At 40.6% G+C, this 26,863-nt stretch overlaps 1 protein-coding gene across 2 annotated transcripts in view; it reads left to right on the plus strand.

Moving 5' to 3' along the window:
- Positions 1 to 26,863, plus strand: part of SYT1 (synaptotagmin 1) — a 520,808-nt gene that overhangs the window by 364,559 nt on the left and 129,386 nt on the right. For both annotated transcript variants that reach the window (XM_075932323.1, XM_075932321.1), the window contains exon 5: positions 12,279 to 12,463. In XM_075932323.1, the coding sequence (XP_075788438.1) occupies positions 12,279 to 12,463 (185 nt within the window). The remainder of the gene's footprint in view (positions 1 to 12,278; positions 12,464 to 26,863) is intronic.

Below are 26,863 nucleotides of genomic sequence, written 5' to 3' on the forward strand. Positions count from 1 at the left end.
AAAAAATCTGAATGAAACTCTGAGAGTAATTAGATTTTTTGGTTTGTCATTTGATTGATTGGCTAGTTGAATTTTTCAACACTCCAGGTGTTTGATTTAAGAATTTAATGAGGAAAAAAATTGCTGACAAACAGAAAGACATTAAAAGAGCTCCTGTCCCTACTTGGAAATGAAACCACTCCAGCTGTTAACTCCATTTAAGCAATGCTTTCCTAATGAAATGATAAGAAGAGAGGTTTCCTTTTGAAAAATTACAAAGGTTTTAGTATTGAAAATGTGAACTGTTTTTCATGGTCAGTTGTTTCCCTGATTTTAACAGCAAAAGATACTTGAATCTTGGGTGGTTGTGCTGCAATAAGCTATGGGTAAAGGCCTATCAGTGCCTTCTTAGAGTCTATCTGAAGTCAGTATAGCTCCACACAGACACTCTGGTGGCTCTCAGTACAAGATCATTTCTGTCATTGCTCTCGTGGATTCCAATTAAAAAAATATCTCAGAGGGGTAGCTGTGTTAGTCTGTAACTTTAAAAGTAATGAGTAGTCCTGTGGCTCATTAAACTATGTCTACACAGAGGCATTATTTCAGAATAACTGATGTTATTCCAAAATAACATAGTGTGTCTCTACACTGCAAGCCATTATTTCGAAATAATGTCAAGCTGGAGGACTTCTTATTCCCACTCATGCTAACCCTCATTTCATGAGGAGTCAAGGAAATCAAAGGAAGGGTGTTTTTTCTTTGACTTCCTGCTGTGTAGATAGCCAAAAAAGCTGAATTAAGCTATTTCAACTTAAGCTACGCAATTGATGTAGCTTAAGTTGCATAGCTTAATTCAACTTTAACTCTGTTGTGTAGATGTACCCTTAGAGACTAACAAAAATATATAGTATCATGAGCTTTTGTGGGCAAAACCCACTTCTTCAGATGAGCTGGAGTGGAAATAACAGAAACAAAGATATATATAATACCAAAAAAACCTGTCAATTGTAGGGCCAGTGCTAAAAAATTTAAAAAATGAAAATCCTTGTCTTCAACATGATGATCTTATTTCATACACATAGGAAGTAAACAGTTGCAATTACTCTGAGAACCGTAACAGCTGCCAGTTTAAAATCTGAGTTTGATGGAAGGCTGAGCGATAGCAGAGACTGTCCAATATTAGGGTTAGTGGTTTCGCACGGAGATCAGTATAAGGGATTGCAGGCAGCTCCCTGCAGAGATTCAGTGCTGTTTTGATTAATATAATACACCCCATGTGGGGGGGGGGCGGGGGTTCGCATTTTTATTATACATTCGTGGCTTGTGCCTTTTCCTCACCATCTAGTTCATGATTTTTGATAATTTACCATAAGAGAACAAACAAGTAAGGGAATGGAGAATGTCAGATCAGGCGAGTGACCTAACATCATTTCTGTCCGGCGTTCAGAAACTGCCATCAGAACATAAGAACAGCCATATTGTGTCAGACCAAAGGTCCATCTAGCCCAGTATCCTGTCTTCCAACTGTGGTCAATACCAGATGCCCCAGAGGGAGGGAACACAACAGGAAAGCCTCATGTGATCACTTCCCTGGCACTCATTATGGTGAATAAACATGCACTGCTATTTACCTGCACTGTATGTGTGTGGTGGATAAACAGAGGACATCATTTGCAGAGCAATAACTCTAAGACCTTTTGTGAGCACTAAATTTACTTACAGTTTCTATAAGCTAATAAACATAGAATCATAGAATACTAGGACTGGAAGGGACCTCAAGAGGTAATTGAGTCCAGTCCCCTGCCCTCATGGCAGGACCAAGTACTGTCTAGACCATCCCTGATAGACATTTACCTAACCTACTCTTAAATATCTCCAGGGATGGAGATTCCACAACCTCCCTGGGCAATTTATTCCAGTGTTTAACCATCCTGTCAGTTAGGAACTTTTTCCTAATGTCCAACCTAAACCTCCCTTGCTGCAGTTTAAGCCCATTGCTTCTTGCTCTATCCTCAGAGGCCAAGATGAACATGTTTTCTCTCTCCTCCTTTTGACACACTTTTAGATACCTGAAAACAGCTATCAGGTCCCCCTTCCCCCCTCAATCTTCTCTTTTCTAAATTAAACCAAATTCTTTCAGCCTTCCTTCATTGGTCATGTTCTCTAGACCTTTAATCATTCTTCTTGCTATTGTGTTCTGAGGGGGACAGAGCACTTGCATGGGACGTGTGAGACCTGGGTTGTATTCCCAGCTTGGTGCCTCAGTTTCCCCACTTGTAAAATGGGCTTGATGATACCAATCTCCTTTGTAAAGGGCTTTGAGGTCTATTGATGAAAACCACTGTAGTCTAATACAATGTCACCCAAGCCACAAAACTTAATATTCCTCTGCACTGTACCTGATCATGTTAACTCTGAGGGTATGTCTAGACTGCAGAGTTTTTCCGGAAAAACTACACTTACGTCCACACTGCAACTGTGTTCCTTCGACAGAAAGTCAAAAGAATGCAAGGTTTTTCCCAAAAGCAGTAAACCTCTTTCTATGAGGAAGAAGACTTTTTCTGAGAGCGCTCTTTCAGGAAAAAGCATGTGTGGATGGGGAAGAGGGTTTTTTTTCAAAAGAAGAGGCTTCCAGGAAAAAGCACAGGTACCCTGGAGGCCACTCCACCCATAGTAATCACAAATTAAATGCGAGATAGTGTCCTATAAATGTGGATGCTATCTTTTGAAAAAGCAGATTGCTTTTTTGATGCACTTTCACTGTGTGGACGCTCTCTTTCGAGAGAAGTTTTTCCAGAAGATCTCTTCCGGAAAAGCTTCTTCTGAAAGAAGCCGGCAGTCTAGACATAGCCCAAGTTGTCATTCTTATTTCGAAATAACCTGATAGTGTAGACATAGACTAACAAAAATATTGAAGGTGTACTATGAGCTTTCATGGGGCAAAAACCATAGGACTAGCCTGATGTTTCTCTATAGAAGCCTGCCCTCTGCCCTGAAGATGAACTAATTTTAAAAATTGTATTTTCCAATAATTTAACTGCATTTCCAATCATTCGTAAAGTATATTTATGTAAATTAGTATCATCTTTATGTAAATTTGGCCTCAGGCTTTTGAAGTGCAAGGTAGGCAGGTCTGCTCAACAGGTGTCTTGGCTATGTGTATAATCCTATCTACCGCTGCCAGAAACCAGGCTGCAGCTCCTCTGTGCCTGCTAGACTGCAGGTCAGTCCATTTGCCAAGTTTGGAATGCTCAGCAATGCAAAGTGTTGAGTGAATTTGCATGATAACAGCTAACACACAGAGAGGCAGCCTCATATTCAACAAGTGAAACCCATCTGATCAGCACACTTTCATGTCACACTGTTTTGCATAGAGGCAAGTTTTGCTGTCATAACACATATCTCTTAGTTCAGTTACGGCTTCCGTGATTTCCAGAAGCTATTCATAGCGACTGCCTTCTGCAAGAGCACTCTGATGCTCAAACAATAGACAGAGGGGGAAATGTCAGCATCATTTCATTTCATTAAGGTGCTTTGTCCTGCCTCCCTCTAGTGGTAGGTTGGAGATAAACACACATTGTAGTATGTTAAAATACTGAGAGCCACAGAGAGAATCTGAGATAGATGTAAGGAAGTGAAAATGGGAGTGAAGTGTGAATGTCATACTCAAAGTGTGCTCACAGAGCCATATGTAACTGTGTTTGGGGAAAAACATGGGCCAGTAGTGAGCATTAATAATTTAAACTGCATTGATGTGATAGACTGGTGGTTTCTCTTCTTCATGCCTTCCCACTGCATTCTGGCATTCTAGCACACCAGCACTTATATTTGTGTTTTCTGGTACCTGCATACTCCTTCCTCAGTCAGCAATGGTATCCTCTCCCATGGTTTACATTCTTGGATGTGTTCCCAGAGCGCATGTTCTTCAATCAGACTGAGTCTCATCTTCTTTCACCTGTGTTATAGGTTAGTTTGGTGGATGTGGATTTCTGGAGATAGGGAGATTTTTTTAATACCTTCTAGCTGTAAAGGTGCTGTTGGGCAACTTTGAATCTGACCTTTCTTTTCTATTTTGCCACTGTCAAAAGTAAATACTGAAGTAAACCTAGAACAGGGGTGGGCAATCATTTTTTGCCAGGGACAACTTCAGAAATCTTTGAAGTGACCCTGGGCCACTCTGGAAGGGACAGGGCCTGAAGCAGAAGGGGCAGGGCTAGGATACTTCCCTGCTTCCCCACTCACAGACCATAACTGGGGGTACCTTTGCCCTCCCCTCCGCCCCCGAGGTTTCCCCTAGAAGCCCATGCCCCTGGCACATTCCCCCTCCTACCCTTTGCACATTCCCCCTCCTACCCTTAGGCCAATCAGGGTTTGGGGGCAGGGGCGCATGCAAAGCCTCTTCCCACCCTGCCAGGAGCATGTGGCATTTCTAAGCGCCATGTGGTCCTCGCAGGGAGGGGGCAAGGCGGAAGAAACTTTGCACACTCCTCCTTCTCCCAAGCCGTAATTGGCCTGGGGGCAGGAGAGCAGCAGGACCTCCACAGGCAAGATCAACCCACTTGGCGGGCCACATCTGGCCCGCAGAGGCCGTTTTGCCCACCCCTGATCTAGAACATGTTATAGAAAAGACTAACTAAAACGTGCTTTTGCACCTAACCAGTTCTTCCTAAAATTAAAACTGAGGTTTGTTACTCCAATATGCAATCTGCAGGTTTGCAATCCTCAGTTTCTCGTGGATGGACACACACAGGGTGTGTCTAGACTACAGGGTTTTGTCGACAAAAGTTGTCTTTTGTTGACAAAACTATACCTGCATCTACGCTACCCCTGTGTTCTGTCGACAGTAAGTTGACAGAACGCGGCAGTTATGTCAACAGTGGTAAACCTCAAGTACTCTTTTGAAAAAAGGTGCGATTGCATGCAAACTGTGCTTTTTCGAAAGAGAGCATCTAGACTCTCTTTCAAAAAAGCGGCTTGCTTTGTCCACAATACTGATTGTAGTCTGGATGCTCTTTTTTGACAGAGGCTTTATTGACAGTATCTGTCGTCAAAGCCTCTGTTGAGAGAGCAGCTGTTTCAAAAACAACTTTCCAACATCAGCATTTTACAAGATGCTTGCAACCCTTTTTTTCATGTATGAAACTTGCCAGAGTTTGCCACCACCGTTGGAATGCTTCAGTGTGTCTCACATGGCACTATGACTTCAAACCATTTGGAAATTGCAGCTGCCTGTTTACTGAGTAACATGTATCACGGAGAGCATGAATTCTGGCTGAGATGTTGATTTTGATCAATAAATCCCTGCATGGTTTGGTTTCTGATTGGCTTAGAGGCCATCTGTTTTCCTGTGGTATACCATGGCTATGGGGTTTTAGCTACTATTCCACTATCTTAAATAGAAGTGGGATAGTGGCAGGGCCTTTCTCCTAAAGGACAATTAATTTTAGAATTCACTTGACCCTCTTAGTTCAAAGAGAAGCATTCTTTCTTTCCCTCTTCCTTGTTTTAGGCTTCAAAGCACAAAGCTTTTCCCTTATGCTATAGATTGGAGGAAGGAGAAACGCTGTCTGTTCTGGCCGATTTGTATGTGATGGTTGTTTTTGTTTTTAGTGGTTTGGGGGCCTTCCTCCCTCACCCCCACTTCTTATGATGACTGTCCACTACCTCTAGCCCTTGTGCTCACAAATTTATCCATAAATAAACTACATTTAGGGATGTTACATATGCTGGGTGGTGGGATTTTTGTTTGTTTGTTTTTTTGCTTTTTCTCTCTTTGTTCCTTTCTTTTCTTTCCCTTTCCCATGCACATTCTCCTTTTTTGTAGTATGATTTTTATTCCAGACATTTAATTGGGTCTCCCTTGTGGTGTCCTTGGGTGAGTTCAAAGCACTAGACTTTTAAACAAATTTTCCTCTTTTGTGTGTGTGTGTGTGTGTGTGTGTGTGTGTGTGTGTATGTGTGTGTGCTGTTTTCTGCATTCTCTGACACTTCCTTACTCCAGTCTCTTTATCTTTCCCCCCTTGTTCTTATCCTTCCAAATATTTAAGCTCTCTCCATGGGAGGAGTATTTTTGCACTTGACATTGAATGAACATGTCTGGTCTCATTTAGTCAGAAAACTCAGAATTTAAAATGAATGATCCCTGTTCTATGAATATAAACATGGGAACTTGGGTGCCCAGGATTTGATGTGTATTTAATTTAATCTGTTTGAGAATTCGTCTGTCTGTTTGTTCGAGAACTCCTCCTGAATGGTAAGAGATAGGACCACCAAATTTGATATACGGATTCCTCTTCTCATAACTTAAACAAGGTAAGGGTTTGGCTGTGCCAGGAAAATGGGATGTGTCTGGAATTGGATTGCTTCTCATCAAACCATACAGAAAAGAGACAGAATCACCAGGCAGATGAAAGGGGCTAGCTGAGGAAGCTCTCTGAACCCCAATTTGTATGGGGACATTACTAGCTGTTACCACTCCAGCTGGGAAGCACTGGAGACAGATGAACCTGGACCTATCCACCGAGGGGCCATGCAACGCTTCCCTGGAGCTGCAGTAGCCATGGAGTGGTGCTTCTCACCTGGCCCCAAACTGCTACAGTGAGAGAGGGCTCGAGTGGTCTTCTTTCCCCAGGCAGCCTGCATATTGAGCACCTGATTCCCCACTTCACCCCAGAGCAATTATTTAAATGGAGCATGTACATTTTCATTTTATTTTCCAAAAAAACTAAAATGAATTGAGTTAAGGACCTGAGCAATGCTGGGTTAATCTTCTAGTTAGACTATATTTTACCAATGTCAAGTTCTTCTGCTACAGAATTCCATCTTCAAACTAGGTAGGATAATTTTTTTTATCATTTAGTTTTTAAAGTATTTTTATGATAATCTAAAACCTGGAAAATTTCCACTGTTAGATTCAATTTGTTTCCAAAGGCAGAGTCCAATATTTCAATTTAAATCAAATAAAAAGCCTTAACAAAGTTGTCCCTTCTGATCAATTATAAATGTTGGCAAATATGGTATTTTGTGTCTATTGGCAATTATCTCTTCCTTCCCTACCTTACCCTGTGTGTATGTTGCTAGGCTATAGAAAAAAAGACAAGCTGAAGACAGTAGGAGTTACAAAGCAAACTGGAAAATATGAATATTTCACAAACCGAACCCATGCATAAAACTTCTTCTATACTGAGGTAGCAGCAGCTGATGTGCTAAATTAAGTATGAGGTTGCTTTTGATTATTCCAGAATAATCCATTATAGTTGCTGCAAGCTTATCGTCAAGTTCTGCTCCTGTATGCAGATTCATACATATGACTGTGTTAAGGTGATACAGTACAAAACATAAAACTTATTAGACTTCTGGTCACCTTGTAGTTGTCAGTAAGTTAGTCAACACAAGAAGGGTAATATGTATGTGAGAATTACGACAAGCTTGCACATGTCCTTATAAAAATATAGATTCATTCCACAGAGGCACATCCAAAGCCAGTGGTGCCTGCCCTGAATTAGAACCTGTGAAAATCAGCATTGAAGCTTTCCAAACAAGGGCTATCTTATACGCCATTTGGTAGATGTACAGATGTTCATATTTATTAAGGCAGTTTTAGTTTTTAGCCATAGGGACTCTACCTTTGCAGTCTGCACTAACATTAGCACTTCGAGACTGATATGAAGCTTTCTTCTTCCCTCACGCTGCCTCTTTCTCAAGGGTCAGTTGTCCTCCCTGGCATTCAGTAGTCTCACTGGAATGTCAGCACTGAATTTCTCCAACCAGTTTTTGTATAGCTAACCCTCACACACTCACACACACACACACACACACACACAAGAGCTTTTATACAAAGGACACAATTTTGCAACTCTAGCCATTTTGTGGCTCACTCACATAAGTTGTCCTTTAGCACTAGGTGGATTCAATGGGACTACTCTCATAAGTCATGGCTGTTCAACATAGTAAGGGCTATAGAAATGGTCCCCAAGATATATGGCTAAGGATACAATTCTGATGATTATCTCTTTGGTTTGATGTTATTGTTTCGGGGGGAGCTGTTCCTTTGACTTCTGTCATGGGTACCCTTTCCAGGTGACAGGCCTATGCCTAAATTTCTCTGCATCAAATCCTGAGATTCAGCTCACTTCAGACTGGATCACTAGATGGCAGCATCCTTGTTGACAAACCACACTGTCAGCTTCAGCAGGTCCCTCTGGGTTTGGCCGTTGTCATAGACTTCTTTCCAAAAGCACGTGGCAAATATGAAATTGCAGTGACTCAAGATAGTTTCTTAAAAACAAGTATAGGTATTTGTCCACAAGAACATATCAGATGGGGTGACAAAATCCTACATGCGTGCTATCGTAGTTAAAATTTAGCCTCCCTCCCCCCCACTATATGTTATTCCCATTTGTTACAAGCACAGGCACCCTTCATTGGATCTGGTCAAGACAGACTGTGCCTCCTACTGCTCCTGCATTTCTCATGGTCTGACCCATTAGTCAGTCTGTCTCCCTTGAGTCACAGTCTACCTTTTATCCTTTTCAGCCATTCAATGGGTTTTTTTCCTCAAGAGTCCTTGCCCCTACATATCCTTGTGTTTTCAGCAGTATGTGTGATCTGATCATACTGGGTTATGCATTTCTTTAGAGGGGTTCCAAGATCACCTTCCAGCAATTTATATTGTTGATTGAATGGGAAAAACTCAGCTGGAATTAATCTTTAGGATTCCATAGAGTAAGCCATTCCACAATAACCACCAAATCCACACATTCCTAATGTTCATAACATTAATACAGATATCTTCCTCATTCTTCATATTCGGTATGTCAGGAAATTAAAGGCTCTAGGCATACTGTTTCAAAAGTGACTAGTGATTTAGAATGTCTCTGTTGTGGGATGCCCGACTGGACGCATCTTAATGGGGCCTCATTTTCAGAGGCTCAGCTCATTCTTAAAATTAAGCCTCCTTCAGGTATCAGAAGTAGTTCAAAAAATTGAACTACTCAAAATTACAAGTCTCTTGTGAAAATCTTGGTTTTATCACACAGCATGATTAATTCTGCTCAGAAAGAATTAATAATAAATACAGTTTCCATGAAACATTTTGAAACCAAGCAAAGAAAACACCTCGTTCTGTTTCAAAGCCTGTACAGTTGAAATTGTACTTGTTTTAAATCTCATTGGGACATCCAGTGCCAGTAATATGAGGCTGAGTGTTCTCTGCCAGCAGCAGTATTGTGATGAGCCATCTTCTTGACAGAGATTGTGCACTCGTGTTAAAGAAAATATTCTCTACAGTCTGTCTGGATTGGGGGGGGGGGTCTTCCTTTTCTAGGAGATTTGGCTGTTGCAGCCTTTTTGAAAGTCTCCAGAGCTTGGTCTGCCTTAAAAGTTTCCTTCCTTTATACCTGTATTTGCTTTAACAAAAGGAACTGGGGAGTGTCTTCTTTGAAGAGAGAAATTAAAAATTCTGTGTCACTTGGAGCATTGCAGTCATTTGTTCTTGATTTAATTAGAACACAAGAGTTATTGTCTGCAATTAATTACAAATTGATTAAAATAAACAATAAACAATTAAACAAAGGAGCTGAGGGTCTCTGCGCTATGGCAACATTGCTTGAAGAACTCCCCATGGTGCTGCTGCCTTGCTACTCTGAGGAACCATGCCTGCAATGCAAAAGGACCTCTGCATTCAATATGATTTTAACATGAAGGCACTTGACACCCCCAGGCACCCACCCCACTCTTGTATCATCTTTCTTCCCAGGCAACGTGTACATCTAGGCTAACACGCCTTCTGCCCATCTGAAGCCTCAAACCCTTGTATCTCATACCCTGTGTGTGTGTTCTGTTTGCCTCATCCTCCCTTTCCTCCCATCTTCTCTGCCACCCCACCCCCCAAGTCCTTTCTGTCTTCTGGAGTCCATCTTCCTGTTGCCAGCCTGCCTCCCACAATTACTGGGAGTATGTGCAAAGCACAGCTGGAAACATGGGTTGGCAGCACTGGAATGCAGAAACATTCCTTTGTCTAATCTTGACGTAACTCAATTAGATTATCTTGAATAAGGAGTCTAGCACTTTGGCTACTCTGTTTTGCAGAAGAGTTCTTGCACAAAAAGTCTTCCACAAGAGCGCATCTATGCTGGCATGTGCTTTTGCGGAAGAGATGTGCTTTTGCGCAAGAGCGTCTATGGCAGTGTAGACGCTCTTTTGCGCAAGAAAGCTCTGATGGCCATTTTAGCCATAGGGGTTTCTTGTGCAAGAAATTCATGTTGTCTGTCTACACTGCCCTCTTGGGCAAGAGCTCTTGCCCAAGAGGGCTTATTCCTGGTGGGGAGAGGAATAATTCTTCCAGAAGAAGCCCTGTTTTCCGATGCTAGACTGTAAATTTATTTGCGCAAGAACATGCGTGCAGTGTAGACACCCGAGAAGTTTTTGCGCAAGAACAATTGTTCTTGCGCAAGAAGCCACCAGTGTAGACGTAGCCTTCATGTATTTAATTTCAGATGTTAAAAGTGTGCTATACCTCTGTTGTAGAAAACTGTGTATACATGTGATATTTGGACTGTGGGCTTGAGTGGTTGTTTTTTTAATAAGAGGAACCCAAAGAAACATGGGGAAAACAAGGTAAAATTTCCTAAAGGCAGAATGTTTGAACTGTTTCTTCTGGAAAAGTTAGTAAATACTTTACAAAAAATAAATCACATAGAAAACTCAATTGCCCTCTAAAGTGTTGTGCCCAATTTGAAAACAAAATTCAATCGGTAAAGCATGAAATGGACATTTTAGTCTTGTGAGAAGTGCAGATCTCAATGCAGCCCTACCTCTAGAACTGCTAGTTCTGTCTCTATAAAATATTTCTCTTAAACAGCTGCTAATCTGCTTACAGTACCTGCTAACATTCATTTCTTTGATCATCAGTTCACATTTATTTTACATACGGTACAACATCTCTTTTATGGCAACTACATTAAATGAACATTTGTAGGCATATGAAGTGCTACGGTATTATTTACCTATTCCAAATAGGTTTCCTGCAGTCTTTTTTATATCTATCAGAAAAGCAGTTTGAAAAATAAAAAGTATAAATAAGGAAGCTGCTCACTAATATTTTAATTTCCTTTTGAAGTGTCAATTTCTAGTGTAACTTCCAGTAGTCATCCTTTCCACTCCACTTGGCTACTATAAGCAATTAGTTTTGTTGTGTTTTCACTGCCTACTCTCCTTTTGTGATTTATTGGTGCAAATTTGTTGAATTAGGTTCACAGTTCTGTTGTGCTCTGGGTAATTTTAGAGATTTTTATTTATTGAGTCGAGAGACCATTTTGCAGATCTGACAGGCAGAGAACATTTTAAGACACAAAAATGATTTTCCGCTTTAAAACCCTCTTGTTTATCCCATTTTAGGTATTTGTTATGTACATCAATGAGACATATGGTAATCAACAAAGGTCATATTACATTTTATTTATGTGAAGATCATTCTCTTCTTAATTTTTGCAAGACATCGTCATCATCATTATTATTATGTATTATCTGTTTGTATTACAGCCATGTCCAGAATCCTGGACTGAATGACTAAACTTAATGCTTATGTTTTTCTTGATAAGAATTTAATGAAGACATAGATATACACTGAAACATTGCCAATATCCGGAGGACTTGATCGTTATCAGCATGGATGCTGGATCGGGCAGTCCTCTGACCTTGGTTATTGCTTACTGATGACCTTGACCTCCATCCATAAAGAGTAGCCCACTAGTCTGTCAAATAAAGCAGCAGAGAAATGCCGGTCATTAAAGTTGACGGTGCAGATCAGATAAATTTCTTTACCTAAGCTCTATTGGAGGCAAGTCCCAAAGCAGTGCCATGTGACTTCAGACTAGGATGGTTTACTAGGCTGTAATGCCAGGTGCGTTCCACGAATGATTATTCAGAAAGAAGTAAACAAATTTCTCTTAACATGGTTAATATTTTAGCAGTGTTTTTTTATTTTATTTTTGCAAGATGCATAGCTGGTGAGTACCTTAGACAAATCAAATTATTCCTGCTAATTCATCGAAATAATTGCAAGTTGCATTCTTTGTTTTTTGTTTCCGAGTATGTAGCTAAATAATGTATGCTTTCTTATATTGATGTTCTCTCTGTAAATGTTCCATATAAAAATATACACATCAATGGCATATTTTTAAATATTTGCTCAAGGGCTTGATAAAAGTTTTGTCTGCAAATGAAGTCTGGTTTTTTTTACATTTAAATTTATTAACGGTGGGCCATTGCGTGTGTGTGTGTTTCTTTTTCTCTTGCAGTGCCACCTTGGGCCTTAATAGCCATAGCCATAGTTGCAGTCCTATTAATCCTTACCTGCTGCTTTTGCCTGTGTAAGAAATGCCTGTTCAAAAAGAAGAACAAGAAGAAGGGTAAAGAAAAGGGAGGGAAGAATGCTATTAACATGAAAGATGTTAAAGATTTAGGGAAGACCATGAAAGACCAGGTAAAGTAGCCACCTTGCTCTTGGACACTGATTATGTTTAAAGTGTCAAGTCTTCTAGCAATGATTTATTTATGATATTTCTCAATGATTTGACAGTGGTTTGCATAGTGGAGACCAGCTGTCTGTGCATTGTATTAGAGTTCCAGTTAATAACCCAACCCCATGGTGCCCTCTGAAGGATATTGACTCTACATGCATCTGCAACTTTGGTAAATGCTTTTAAGGGAACCAGTAAACTTATCTTTTCATGGGAGAAGGAACACTGCAACTGATCCATATAGAGAGGACAGGGTTGGGGGGTGATCTCAAAATATAGCTGTGCAAGAGTCTTGAGGTCATATTATATAGGACTTTGACTAGGACCAGGTGCAATAGTGAGGTATAGAGAACATGTGTTTGGATTACTGTGGTACTAATCAAATTCTTGTGAGAATAAATGACATGCAAGAGTGGATCTGGGCTACTAAAGCTCTTCTGACACAAAACCAGAAGCTTACTTTGTGAGAGACAAAAAGCCAACTGCAGCAGAAGAATGGTGGAAGAATGGAAAGGGAAGAGAAAGGGAAGGAATAAAAGCAAATTGGACAAAGGGATCAGGGCAGAGTTATGTATGTGGGAGGGAGAAGAAGATTAAAGGTGACAGAGTACAGGTTTAGCTGAGAGTCAGTGAATGGCTTGGCGACAGATCATCATGCTGCTGTCTGCACAACATTAATTTGAGAACAGCAAAGAAACCCTTGCCTCAGACTTGACATGTTTAAGAGAAGTGCTTTACTTGGGTACTAACTGGAAGCTTTCAGGACCCTGCATTTAATCCAGTGTTCCCTTGCAGCCAAAGACTAGATTAACATTGATCTGAAAGAAGACTTTTTGTCCACACTTCTGACCAGAGAAAAATTCCCCAGTGGTGGCTCTCTTGTGGGAAGGGGAGGTAAAGAGTTCAGTGTGGTGAATGCAGGAATGGTAAAATATATATGAAACTATCTTCACTATTTATCTAATTAGGACTAGGACTGATGAGTGGCGAGGAAATCACACTGTTGTATAGATAATTTTGAAGTATTTCAGCAGTTAAGGACACAAAGGAGTATGTTTTTCCAAATCATGCCTATTCGGGAGAATTAAGGAAATGTAGCACAAAACCTTTGTAGCTGGAATAGATGCTTCAGATTCATTTCTGCAAATAATTAAGATTTTGCATGGGAAAGATAGGCATCCCAAAGCACTCTTTGTGCACCTAGCATCTAGTCCTGCACGACTGACATAAGCAGAAGTTGCATAGTTGACCCCAGCGGCAGCGGAGCAAGCTCTTAACAGCCTTCAGTACCCAGTTAGGGAGTTCTTTAGTATTTCCTTAGTCCTTACATTTGCAGACCCACTAACTAAATTCAGTTTGCACATAAATGAAAATGCACTCTTTATATGCAGTGACTGGCAGTGGGAGGTTGACATACATCATTTGAAAGCAATTAGCTTTACTAGGGCATTTCAGGAATTCCCTAAGCTTAATAAGTAGAAATAAATAAGTTCATTACTTTAAGACTATATGGATCAACATTTCAATGGTGACCATTGAGTATAGCTTCATGTTGTCAGAAGTGCCAAAAGTATGTTAAATTCAAAGGTTAAGAGAATCAATGAGGTGAAACTAATAAATACTACAGGTTGAACCTCTCTAGTCTGGCACCCTCGGGACCTGACCAGTGCCTAACCATGGGAGGTCAGTATTGTCTAGCATCATTACCAACATTTCTACTGCTTACTGGGCTCTTAGAAGACATTTAGGGGTCGATTAGGGCTAAATAACACAGAATGCTGAAAGCCAGGACCAGAGACTGTAAAGAAACTTTATGGGTAATGGGAAACTTAGCCACATCCATGATAAGTGGGCATCACATCCAGTGAACTAAAATAATTCTGGACCATGGATGTTGCCGGACTATAGAGGTTCAACCTGCACTGAGCAGAAATCTTGGATCCTCTCTTGCAAAAATCTAATGAAGATTTTGTTTTACTTAATATTGCAAGTGTGAATCAGAACTTTCTTATGCTGTCTTGATTCAGGCCCTTGGATGGGATATTCATGGTCCCATGTTTCATCTGTAGAATTTGTTCTAGTTTACAAATATTAAGTAATTGAGATATTTCACTTTCAGATATTATCTGAAAAAGCAGACCATTAATTGCTGAATTAGTCTTGGCCAACATTAACAAACTCTTGACCATGAAGATGAAAATAATTTGAAAATACTGTTTGCTCATTTTGGGGATCAAATTCAAAGAGTTTATTGTTGAGTGCTATCAAATGATACTAATGATAACAACCCTAACATTTCTTTCTAGGACAAGTAACATGTTTATTGCTGGTAGATTTCTATATGGGAATTGTTCTTTATCATGTAAAACTGCTTTTGTACTTAAATTATTAAGTGTTATTATATTTGTTATAACCTGGATAAATGACCAAGGACTGTAGCATTGACATCTATTTAAAATATAAAATTGTGCTTAGCCGTTAATGATGGGCTTGACACAGCTCCTTTTTGAAGGATAACAAAAGTCAAATTCCAGAGAGAGAGAAAGAGAGAGAGAGAGAAACCTATGATCTGTTGATAAACTTATGCCCCACAGAACATATAGGGTTGGGACCTTCAGTGTTGGAAACATGATCACAATTTCCACGAATTTAGAATCTGTCTTGCTTGGCAACATTTTCAGAAATGGGTTGCTAACATTAGGGCTGGGTCTAGACTAGCATTATTTTGTGCAAAAGTGGCTGCTTTTGTGCAAAATCTTGCCACCTGTCTACACTGGCTGTGAGTATTTGTGCAAGAACACTGATTTTGTAATGTACAAAATCAGTGGTTCTTGAGCAAATACTCTGACGTTCCTGCTCAGGGATAAGCCCTCTTGTGCAAGTATTCTTGTGCAAGAGGGCCAGTGTAGACAGCAACATTAATTTCTTGCACAAGAAAGCCCGATGGCTAAAATGGCCATCGGAGCTTTCTTGCGCAAGAGAGCGTCTACACTGGCATGATTTTGCGTCTATACTTTTCCGTTAAAAGTATTTGCGCAAAATCATGCCAGTCTAGGCGCTTTTAGGTCTATATTTAGACATCTAAATCAATGGCCTTATTTTCATAAATCCTGAGTACCTAGCAGCTCCTATCAACTTTCTTAATCTGGATAGCCTTGGCCAAATTTGCAGTATTGTTTCTCAGTGTAAGCCCCATTAGTTAATGATTTATCTTGAATCAGCACTGCAGGTTTAGCATTGCCACGTGAAGGCAGTGTAATGCTAAATTTAATGGATAATATTTCAGAAAATAATCATTTTAGTATCATTACAAATAGAATGTCAAGAAAGTGCCTCAGAGATATCAAGGAAAAACATTTGAAAGTAAATATATAAGTATGTATGAAAAAGGTCTACTCTAATTCAGGAGCTCATCACAACCTTTTTTTATTTTTCAGGCCCCCTCCTACCATTGCCACATGCTATCAATGTTCCCAGGCATAGGCGTGCGCAGCACATTTCATTAGGGTCTGCACCCAAAGAATATTTTTAAAATGCACTTTGACACCCCCCCCCCGTTAGCCACACCCCTGACCCCTGTTAACCACGCCCCTGACCCCCATAAGCCACTCCCCTGGAGGTAACCCTCTCTGGGTAACCATCCTCCTACCAATAGGGATTAGTTTGGCCCCCACCAACCCTCCCACCCCCATGCAACTATCCTGCAATTGCATTAATCCAATGTGTGTGACATTAATGCAGTGGTGGAGAGGCTTGGGAGGGAGGGAGGGAGGAAGTGTTCCCTCTAAGAGTTTCCTCCCATGAGCAGAATGACTTTTGTGTTGTGCATGAGTACCAAATTCATGTGGCCTGTTTGGATGTGCCATTGTGGCACCCAAGTTATTAATAAATATCTACCTTTCCCCTCTGCTGCCATGTCTCCTCCCCTTGCTCTATCAACTCCCCTGGTGCCTGCTGCCCCCCAACCCCTCACTCTCCTCTGCTGTCCTGACTCCTGCCTTTCTCACTTCCCTCAGCCCTCCTGAGACCTGCCCCCCCTTCACCAGCCCTTCTCTCCCCCCTGTGCCCACTCCTCCAGTAGCCCCACTCTGATCATGTGAGCTACCCCTCCTCATCCCTTCATCTAACACCTCCCTCGCCTCTCTCCTCTGGTGCTGGTCCCTCCCCTGCAGGTGTCTGTCCTTCTGCTTTACCCCAAGAATCCCCTGGCACCTACACCTTCCCTTACCCCTGCACCCTCCTGGTGCCTCCCCCTTCCCTCACTGCCCCTTCCCCCTTTGCCCTTTTTCCCTGATGTCCATCCCCTCAGCACCCTCTGCCCCCATTCCCCTTATGCCCCTGTGCCCTCACACATGACTTGCTTCAACCCCACCTTCCTCAAGCCTACTCCTTCTGTCAAGCCTTCTCCCAGCTCCTCCCCCTCCAATCCCCAATGCCCTTACCCTCTCCTCTTCCAGCATCACCCTATCCCCTCTCCCACTGACACCTCCCCTCCTGCCCTTTTCCTCATTGTCTCCACTTTCCCCTTAGCATTTGTGTCTCCTCTACCCTGTCCCTTTGGTGCCTTCCCCTTTCTTCCCCCTCTCCCCTCCCCCTCATTACAAGCCCCTTCCACCTATTCCCCTTTCTTCCTCCTCCACCCTCCCCACTGCAAAAACCCCTTCCTTTCCCACCCGTTCCTCTTATTCCCCCCCCCCCTTACCTTCTGCTTCTGCCTTACAGCTCTGGAGTCAGAGCCAGCCCAAGCTGCAGCGGGGAGGGGCACCCCTGGGGTGCTGCACAGTGCTGCAGGGCTGGGCAAGGGTGTCCCCGGGTCACCGCACAGTGTTGCAGGGCAGGACGCTGGGGCGGGGCGCTCCCGGGTGCCTCAGGGGCCCCGTGCAGTGCTTCTGGGCTGCGCGGTGCTGCTGGGCTGGGTGGGGTCCAGGGCACAAAAATGGCTGGGTCTAGCCAGCCTGAGACATTAGGATGTGCCTGGGCACACCCGGCACACCCTGTGCACATGCCTATGCTCCCAGGCCCAGCTGTGCCAAAACAGCTCTTTTTCTCTATATAAAAGACAAGGCATGTGTTAGGGGGTGGTAGCAAGGAACGCAACTGCCCACAGCCCTCCCACACAGGAGGCCATGAAAAGCTAAGTTGCTTAGACTTCAGCTTCAGCCTCATGGGGCAGGGCTCAGGGCCTGGGGCTGCTGTCCTGAGCAGTAGGGCTTTGGCTTTCTGCCCTAAACCCGTAGCGAGTCTAAGGCTGGTCATGCTTGGGAAACCCCCTAAAACATGCTCATGGGCCCCAGGGGGATCCAGACTCCTGGTTATGGACCACTGCTCTAATCCACATGGAAAGAATTATTGCATTGGCCATATATGGTGTCAGGCATCTAAAATGTTGCCAAAGCACAAAGGCTTAATCCTGTAGTCATTAGGCCCTATCTTGCAAAGTTCTAACCACCTCCTGGGTTCAGCTCATTGCCTTCAGCTCCCTTTAATTACAGTGGACGTTTAGAGTGCTCAGTACCTTTCTGTAGGCTACAGGTAGCTTGCAAGTTCCAGCCCAGAGTGCATGCAAAAGTCCATTAACTTCACTGGGAATTGTTACGCTTGATAGAGCTAAAAGAATGGGCCCCTGCAATAACTTCTTGTTTCCTTCTTCCAAAAAATATTCATTACAACCAATAACTCTAGGCCCTAATCCTGCTAGTGGAGGCTCCTGCCCACCGAGAGCCCCTCTAAAGCCAATGAGGGCTCTGCAAGGTCACAGGGTTCCATTCTAGTAGATCTGATTACAAGATCAGAACTTTAACCTTATCACTGGTAACTGTTAGACACTGAATTGTGTAATGTCCAGTATTCAGATAATTACTTATATTTCCTCTATATATTTATACACTTCATATATATTTGTCCTTTTTCCTTAAAATAAATTTCACATGATCTTTAGAATGAATGTTATTACTGTGAAGAGGGGAAAATAGTTGAAATACAGATTAGATTCCTGATCATGAAACCCTTACTCATGAGAGTAACACTTATTGTAGAGCTATGCACCCCAATAGGCCTGAGTAAAAGCTTTTATTGTGTAAAGGAAGTGAATAATTAATATATTATCTGAGAAAAAGGTCATTTCTCCATGGTTTTTACTAATGTTTGTGCATGGATGTTTTAATTTTTATTTCTTCCTTCTATGTCATCCTTATCTATGTTGTGTCTCATGACTGTTCTGGATTGTCAATTGCGGTAGGTTTATTTTGCTACTTGGACTCGCCTAATCTAAAGCTCTGATATATTTAGTTCTTCTGACAGCTGTGGCTCCTCAGCTAAGATTTATACATAGCTTTGACACATCAAAAGGCTGAACTAAATTGATTTTTTTGCGGGATAAAAGATTGTCATTTTCTCCATACTTAAAATATATTAAGTCAAACTGTACTAGAAAGCTCAAGTTTAAAATTGGTATGCAAAAAAAAGAAGTGTATTGCTGTTGTTTCTTTTTAGTATGATTTTCACTGTATCAAATCTAGACCAAAACAGAAACATGTTTTAAAATTTCATAAACAATGGTTTCTTTCCACTGGTGCTAAAATAATCAGTATCTCATGCAATTACTTTACTCTCATTATTTTGTAGTATAAATACACTGAGTGCACTTCAAGATGTCAACCAAATTTTGCTGCTCCCCAGACTGATTTCAGTGGGGTAGTTTTGGAATTAACACTGGTGAACCTGGGTACATACTGAGTCCAATATTGTTTTTAAAGATATCCCTTTCACAATGTTCTGTGCTGCCGTTTATCAGTCTCTCCCAATATCCCTACGTCTCCCATAATTTTCTCCTCCAATTTTTTTTCGTCTGTAGAAAAACATCCAACTCTAGAGACACTATAATAGCTGCTGATTTAATGGGTCTGAATTTAATGCATTGGTACAGCAAATTTCTTGCTTAAACTCAGCCTTTGGGAAAGGAATAGACTTAATCACTTCTGTGATGAACAGTGGCACTGAAAAATTATCAAAAATTCAGCCCTGTTTCTTAGAGAATAATTGCCACAATGGTCTGCACTTTTTATTAGGTCGCAAAGCATTTGTGGAGAAGGAAATTTAATATCTCAGCCATTTCTAATTGCATCAGACTGAAACACGGTTATTTCAGAGAGATTTTTATTTTGATGGTAACTTGTATATTAGCTAAAGCAGGAGACTGAAAGTTAGTCTATGTGAATTCCATCTCCGGCCCTGCCATAGACTCACTGTGTGACCGTGAGTAAGTTATTTAAGAGCATAAGAATGGTCATTCAGGGGTAGTCCAATGGTTCTAGCCCAATATCCTGACTTTCAACAGTGATCAGTGTCAGATTCTTCAGAGGGAAAGAACAGTACAAGTAATTATCAAGTGTTCCCTCCACTGTTGTCCCATTCCAGCTTCTGGCAGTCAGAGATTTAGTGACATCTGGGTTGAATCCCTGACCATTTAGCTAACAGCCATTGATGGACCTCAATGAATCTACCTCATTTTCTAACCTGTTTTATTTTAGCCTTCACACCATTCATTGGCAAAGAATTCCAGAGGCTGATAGTGCATTGTGTGAAATACTTCCTTATATATGTTTTTAAACCTACTGCAAATTAATTTAATTAGGTGACCATTAATTCTTTTGTTATGTGAAGGGGTAAATAACACTTCCCTGTTCTCTTTCTCCACACCATTTATAATTTTATACACCTTTATTGTCTCTCCCCTTAGTCATCTCTTTTCAAAGCTGAATAGTCCCAGTCTTTTTAATTCCTCTTTGTATGGAAGCTGTTCCATAATCTTGATCATATTTCTTTCCCTTTTCTGTAACTTTTCCAATGTTGATATATCTTTATAAAACTAGAGTGACCAGAATTGGATGCAATAATCAAGGTGTGGGTGTGTACCAGGAACTTATATAGTGACAGTCTGATACTTTCTATCTTATTATCTATCCCTTTCCTAATCGTTCCTTGCATTCTTGTATGCTTTTTTAACTGTTGCTGCACATTGAGCAGATATTTTCAGAGAACTATCCACAGTGACTCCAACATCACTTTTTAAAATGGTAACAACTAATTTATCACCCATCATTTTGTATGTCTAGTTAGGATTATTTTTCAATATGCAGTGTTTTAAATTTCATCTGACATTTTGTCACCCAATTTGTGAGATACCTTTGTAATTTTTGCAGTCAGCTTTGGACTTGTCTTGATTCATTTACTATTTTCTGCTAACTTTGCCATGTCACTGTTTAACCCCTTTTCCAGGTAATTTATTAATATTTTGAACTGCACAGTCCCAGTACAGATCCTTGAGAGGTGTCACTATTTACCTGTTTCCAATGTGAAAACTGATAATTTATTCTTGCCCTTTCCCCTTCCCCCTCCCCCCTCCTCCCTCCCCTATATTTTAACCAGTACTAATTTATGAGTCCTTTCCTCTTATCCTATGACTGAATACTATCCTTACGGATCTTTGGTGTGGAGCTTTGTCAAAGAATTCTCAAAGTCCAAGAATATATCAGCTGGATCACTCTTACTCACATTCTTGATTTTTGTTGATACCTTAACAAATAATTCTGAGAAATTGGTGAGAAGATTATTTCCCTTTATTGACTTGTATTGACTCTTTTCCGGCATATTACTCTTTGTCTGGTAATTCTGTTCTTTACTGTAATTTCAATCAATTTTCCTTGCACTGAAGTTAGGCTTTCTGGCCTGTAATCAATAGCATCACATCTGGAACCTTTTTAAAAAAAATCAGAGTTACATTAGCCTTTCTCCAGTCATCTGATACAGAGGCTGATTTAAGTGAAAATGATTTACTTTTAGTGGTTTGCAATTTCATACTTGAAATCCTTCAGAATTCTTGAGTGAATACCATCTAGTGCTGAAGGCTGATTACTCTTTAATTTATTAATTTCTTCCAAAACATCTTCTAATGACACCTCAACCTGAGGCAGTTCCTTGGGTTTGTTAACTAGAATGAATTGGCCAGGTATAGGAATCTTCTTAACATCCTCTGCAAAGAATGCAGGCCTTCGCAAAGATCAATGCAAAGAATTAATTTAACAACTTCTCTGCAACATCCCTGACTTCCTCTAGCACTTCTTTAGCAGCTTGATTGTCCATTGGCACTACTGATTGTTTAGCAGGCTTCTTATGTACATTTGTATAAATATTTCAATGTCTGCCTGCATGTGATGTAATTGAATAGAACTCTTTCATTCTTACCTCTATTTTATTAACTTCTATCTTCTATCTTCTCCTCTTTACTAAAATATAAGGTATCCCTGTCCCTAATGGATGTGTCCGTCTGCACCATGTGCCCCAACACAGTTGTCTTTCCCCCAATCCTTAGTTTAAAAATTCCTCTATGGCTTTTTAAATATTATATGTCAGCAGTCTGGTTCCATATTAGTTTAGAAGGAGCCCATCCTTCTTGTATAGGCTTCAGATGTTCCCCAGTTCTTAATAAACCTCTCATAAATCCCTCTTCTGACCACCATCTTCCTATCCATGCCTCGAGATCTTGCTCTTTTGACTATTTAACTGGTCCCATGAATGAATTGGAATAATTTTCTCTTTTACAATAAACACAAAACCTAAGAAAATGAACACCAAAACCTTCATGAATGCAGTATTAAAACCACACACTTAAAATCACAAAAATCAGGAACTAAAAAAATTAATATCAAGATCCTCTTTAAACACACACATAGCAAATGCGTTCTCTGATGATTCCACTCTGCAGCTCAGAGTATAGTCCTATCGCTATCTGAAGCAACCGTGCTAAAGGGGAAGACAGTTCATTGCATCAGCATCCTGGGACATCAGATATCATAAGGGTGGCTATGCTTATGTTAATTGCACTGTAAAATGTACGCAGTACAAATTGGATATAGTAACCTGTTTGGTTTATGGTGGATATTGGCTGCAGATAAAAGGGTTGCTTGTGGGGCGCTAACAAAGCCATATCTCCCACATTTAGTATGTCTTCCATCTTCCCCTCCAAGTTCAGATTGCACTGAAGGGAGCAAAATGGCCACAAACAATACCCAAGCGAGCCCGTGAGACCTAAAGAAACACTTCAAAAGCCTTGTCTCACCTCACAACACTCCTCAAAACCAAAATATTTTGAGTAACTGGCTGTCCATTTAAAACCTGGATAACAAGTGAGAAAGGGATGTCAAAAAGCCCCATGCTGGAGACAGCAGGCTGTTGCTCATGCTATGCATAGGTATGACCCACTGCTGAGGCAGGACAACAGTCCTGCAGCAGTGGTGGGTAACCAAAGGCTGGCTCAGCCACTGGAAACTGAGAACAAAATGGGTTTTTAATGAATTCATGGAGAGAAAGCAGATGCTGGAAGAATGAGACTCGCCTCTCTTTCTGAGGGATTCTGATAAGAGGATGTAGGTATAATAGCAAGGAGACCGGTCTGGTTTTTTCGGTCGTGATGGGAAATCAGCCAGGTGCTTTTAAAGGTCCTCCTGTCCCTGTGGGATAAAAGATCAGGAGGGTCACGGCTATGCTGTTCTTGAATGTGTGTGGAGCTGATAAGATTAATACTAACATTGTGGTGATTTCAGCAGTTCCTCGTTGTTTTATTTGGATATTCAGCATACCCTTAGCAGTTAGAAAAAACAGCCCTGACTTGATTGCACTTGAATTTGGCTTAAAATAAAAGACAGAGATGAAGCTTGGCTATCACATTTGGGGGAAGGAAGAGAACTGTCCTTATGATAAACTGCTTTGCTGGACACCTCACAGAATTTTTTCTTTGTAACACGATTTTTTTTTTCCTGCCTGTGCACTCAACAAGCTTCGCACAATTCTGAGGCCATGGCACTATGCAGGCATTAAAAATAACCCTACTTTTCACCCTGGGAACGAAAAAGAATAGTTGATGGGATAATCTTGGGTGGAATTCAGACTGCACTGAACATTGCTTGCCAGATAGACTTACAGACTGTACTGTATGTGATTCTGTTTTGTTTTTACTATTGGGTGCTGTTGCTTTTGAGTCCTTAAACATGAATTTATGGTCTATTTAGTGAGAGGAAACAATCCTGGGATGCTGATAATCAAGATTTCCCTGTGACACTGGAAGAGATTAGTTTGCTTTCAAATTTAGCTAGGTCATAGTGAAACTAGTGAGGAGTGCAATGCCGTAAGATAACTGAGACCGGAAGCATAATGAGCTGGAGGATTCTTCATGAATCCTTACATGGAGATCCCTCACACTTGATATCTCACCCTTTCTATGGAGGAGGTGGTTGAATACAGCCTCTACTGCTGCATTTTTCCGTTTGTGGCTCTCATGGCTCAGCTTTGTGTTGATAAGTTTCAGGAAGTTGAGGGGGAAGAGGACCTGCTAGGCTCAGTCTCTTGCAGACCTTCAGGGTTGCCAGGTGAAATTCTGAGAGTGAGTAAATAGAGCCTGGAACTGTTTTATTCTTTCCCCAGGGTTCCCTCGCCCTTTGTGGATGCTGAGAAGTTACAGGTTAATCCAGCCAATGAGAGCTTGGCCCTAGTGGAAGGCTATGCTCTGAGGAAAGGAAAGACAGGAGAACCAGCAGAAGAACAGCTTTCTCTGCAGAATGGCTCTTGTCTGTACATGAGAAGGGTTGGTGTGGGAGCATGGCCTCCACGCTAGAAAATTCAAGAAACATTCTTCATTGAGCCCTACAGAATTCTGACCCTTCCCAAGTTTTTCTGGCTCTCAGGGAGCCAAGAAAAGATGAGGCTACTGAAAATGAGGAAAAATCTTTGTTCATAGCAATACACAAGGATAAAGAGGTGGACAAATCCAGGGTCCTTCATTGTGCTTTGGAAATAAGGAGAGAGAGAAAGCAAGTTGTCGATCACTTTCTAACCTGGATTGCTTTAATATAGTTTTGTAGATGGCATTTAAACAGCAGAAGATCATTTAGAAGAATGGACTAAAAACATGGTAGAGAGAGAGAAATCAGAGTGTTAATTGATGTCTGGACCACGGGCTAGAACTAGTTACAATGGCCATTCAAATATGGATCAAATAATACATTTGCCATCAGCCCTTATAATCATCAGAGCCCTGTAAAAGGTGCAAAGTACATAGTGTGATGGAATTACATTGTAGCTGGAACCTTAACTTCTGAATTTCTTGCCTTTTTGTGATATTAGTTTGCAACCTTTATGTTGCATTAAAACAGGATTTTTTTTGCATTGCTCTGTATGTTTACATATATGTATACAAACACACATATCTAAAACATACATACATACATACATATATATATATATATATATATATATATATATATATATATATATATATATATATATATATATATATGATAATAAAAATGATGATTGTGTTGTTTTTTGTGTGTATTACTCAGAAATGGTGAAATCTCATGAGAGAATTACAAAGTCATTACAAATTAGTGCAAATACAATCACACCATAATGTATTCCTTTTATGCTGGATATTTCATTTAAATTATTTTTAAAAATATCTAGTGGCCTTTAAGAATTTCTGAGAGACATTTTTTACATCTGTCTCCCTATAAACTAGTGCTACCCAAGTACCATGAAATGTATAGGCTTGAAGAGAAAGATAAATTATAATTGTAAACTATTTTAATAGTTCTAAAGCAATCTATATCACAAAATATTGGAACTAAAAACTAAAACACTACGATCAGTTTAAAAAAAAAACACTGAGGGACACAATAAACTTATTTTAAATATTCCTAAAGAATCTCAATCTAAAATGAAAATCCCTAGATGGTGCTTCAACTACTTTGACACAATCCTGTTCTTTGTCCTCTTTTGAAACAGAGTAGAAGTATCAGAGGCGAAACTTCTGTGCTAACTTCTTTTTGACCCAGATTCTATTTAAGAACCAACCTTTGATTCAAAAGCAAAATCCTTCCTTAAAGATCAAAATTATTGTATACAGCTTGCAATGGTAACATCCAGTCCCTCCTCTTCAGCTGACCTTGGTAAAATCAGCGCATTTGATCTTATTCTCAAAGTTTCATAAGTCTCCTGTATTTCTGGTCCAAGGTCAGAAAGAATGATCTGGACACTTGATACAGTGTCCAGGAAAGGTAATATATTACAGGAAAGGTAATATAGTGCCTTTCCTTTTTTCTTCTTCCAGTTATTACCTACCATATTCCTCCAGCAATGCATGTGGAAAGGATTCTAATAATTCACTTGTGGTCTGTGTGCACTTAGCACTGTGTAGAAGTCCTCTACTATAATTTCCTGTGTTTCCTATTTTATATGTTTGTTTTAAGATTTGTTTGTGCCTTTGGCACTGTGTAGGATATTTTTTCTTCCCCGGTGAGAATAAATTACTTGCCTATAACTCTTGTTCTTTGCAGATAGTATCCTAGTTTATAGAAACCACTTCTCAACAACCACTCTGTGAATGAATCAGTGGGTGACTAACATCATTAAAAATATAGTTGGAGATGTTTTCTCTTCACTCCCAGAAAGGCAAGGGCCATAACATGTGGCCTACCTTTCTCCCCAAGAAATGGCAGCACAAATACCCGTGCTCTCAAGAGAAGCAGGGACAACAACACTCCCTCTCCTCCCAAGATACATGAGGATGGACAGTGCTCACCCAAACAGCCAGGGTTTATTTGCCTGGACCTGTTTGAGTCTTCTCCTGCCACACAGACTTCTGCGGGCATGATGTGGCAAGCATCATCTGATCAGTGGGTCAGGATGTTAACACACACCTTAGATGTATGGGACAGTTCACCATGCTTAGAGCTATTATTCCTGGCTTTCTGCCGACTCAGTCATCTGTCTCTGTCAATTATGCATGGTCGCACCTTCAGATTTTTCTTCATAACTAAGGGGCATAGAAATTTATGTTTATTTTTTAAATGAGGGTGGAGATTTGGATGTAATTGTCCTTGCTTGAATGCTATCCTTTGTTGTCAGGCACATCATTTTTGCAGCACCGTCTTTGCCACCATTTGAAAAATTGCCATTCGGCCATAGCAAAAGGAGAGACCAGCAGCTCAGGGATTAGGAAAGTCATATTATATATCCATTTAATACAGCCAAAATAAAATATTTCACAAGAAAAATATTCTACCATCTCTCTCTTTCAGGTTTACTGACTTTCCTTCATAGGACATTTTGATCCATTTTAAACCTTTTCCCCCATTAAGATATATAATAATGTATATTTTGAATAAGAGCTCTCATAAATTGGCACCCATTATTCATGGTAGAATAAGTATCTGTAATATCTGGACCAGAGCCACAGCTTGCATAAATGGACATTAATCCATTGATTTCAGTGAAAATAGGCTGATTGACATAAGCTGAGGTCCTAGCCT

The sequence above is a fragment of the Pelodiscus sinensis genome, chromosome 1, assembly GCF_049634645.1.
Source record: "Pelodiscus sinensis isolate JC-2024 chromosome 1, ASM4963464v1, whole genome shotgun sequence".
NCBI lineage: Eukaryota > Metazoa > Chordata > Testudines > Trionychidae > Pelodiscus > Pelodiscus sinensis.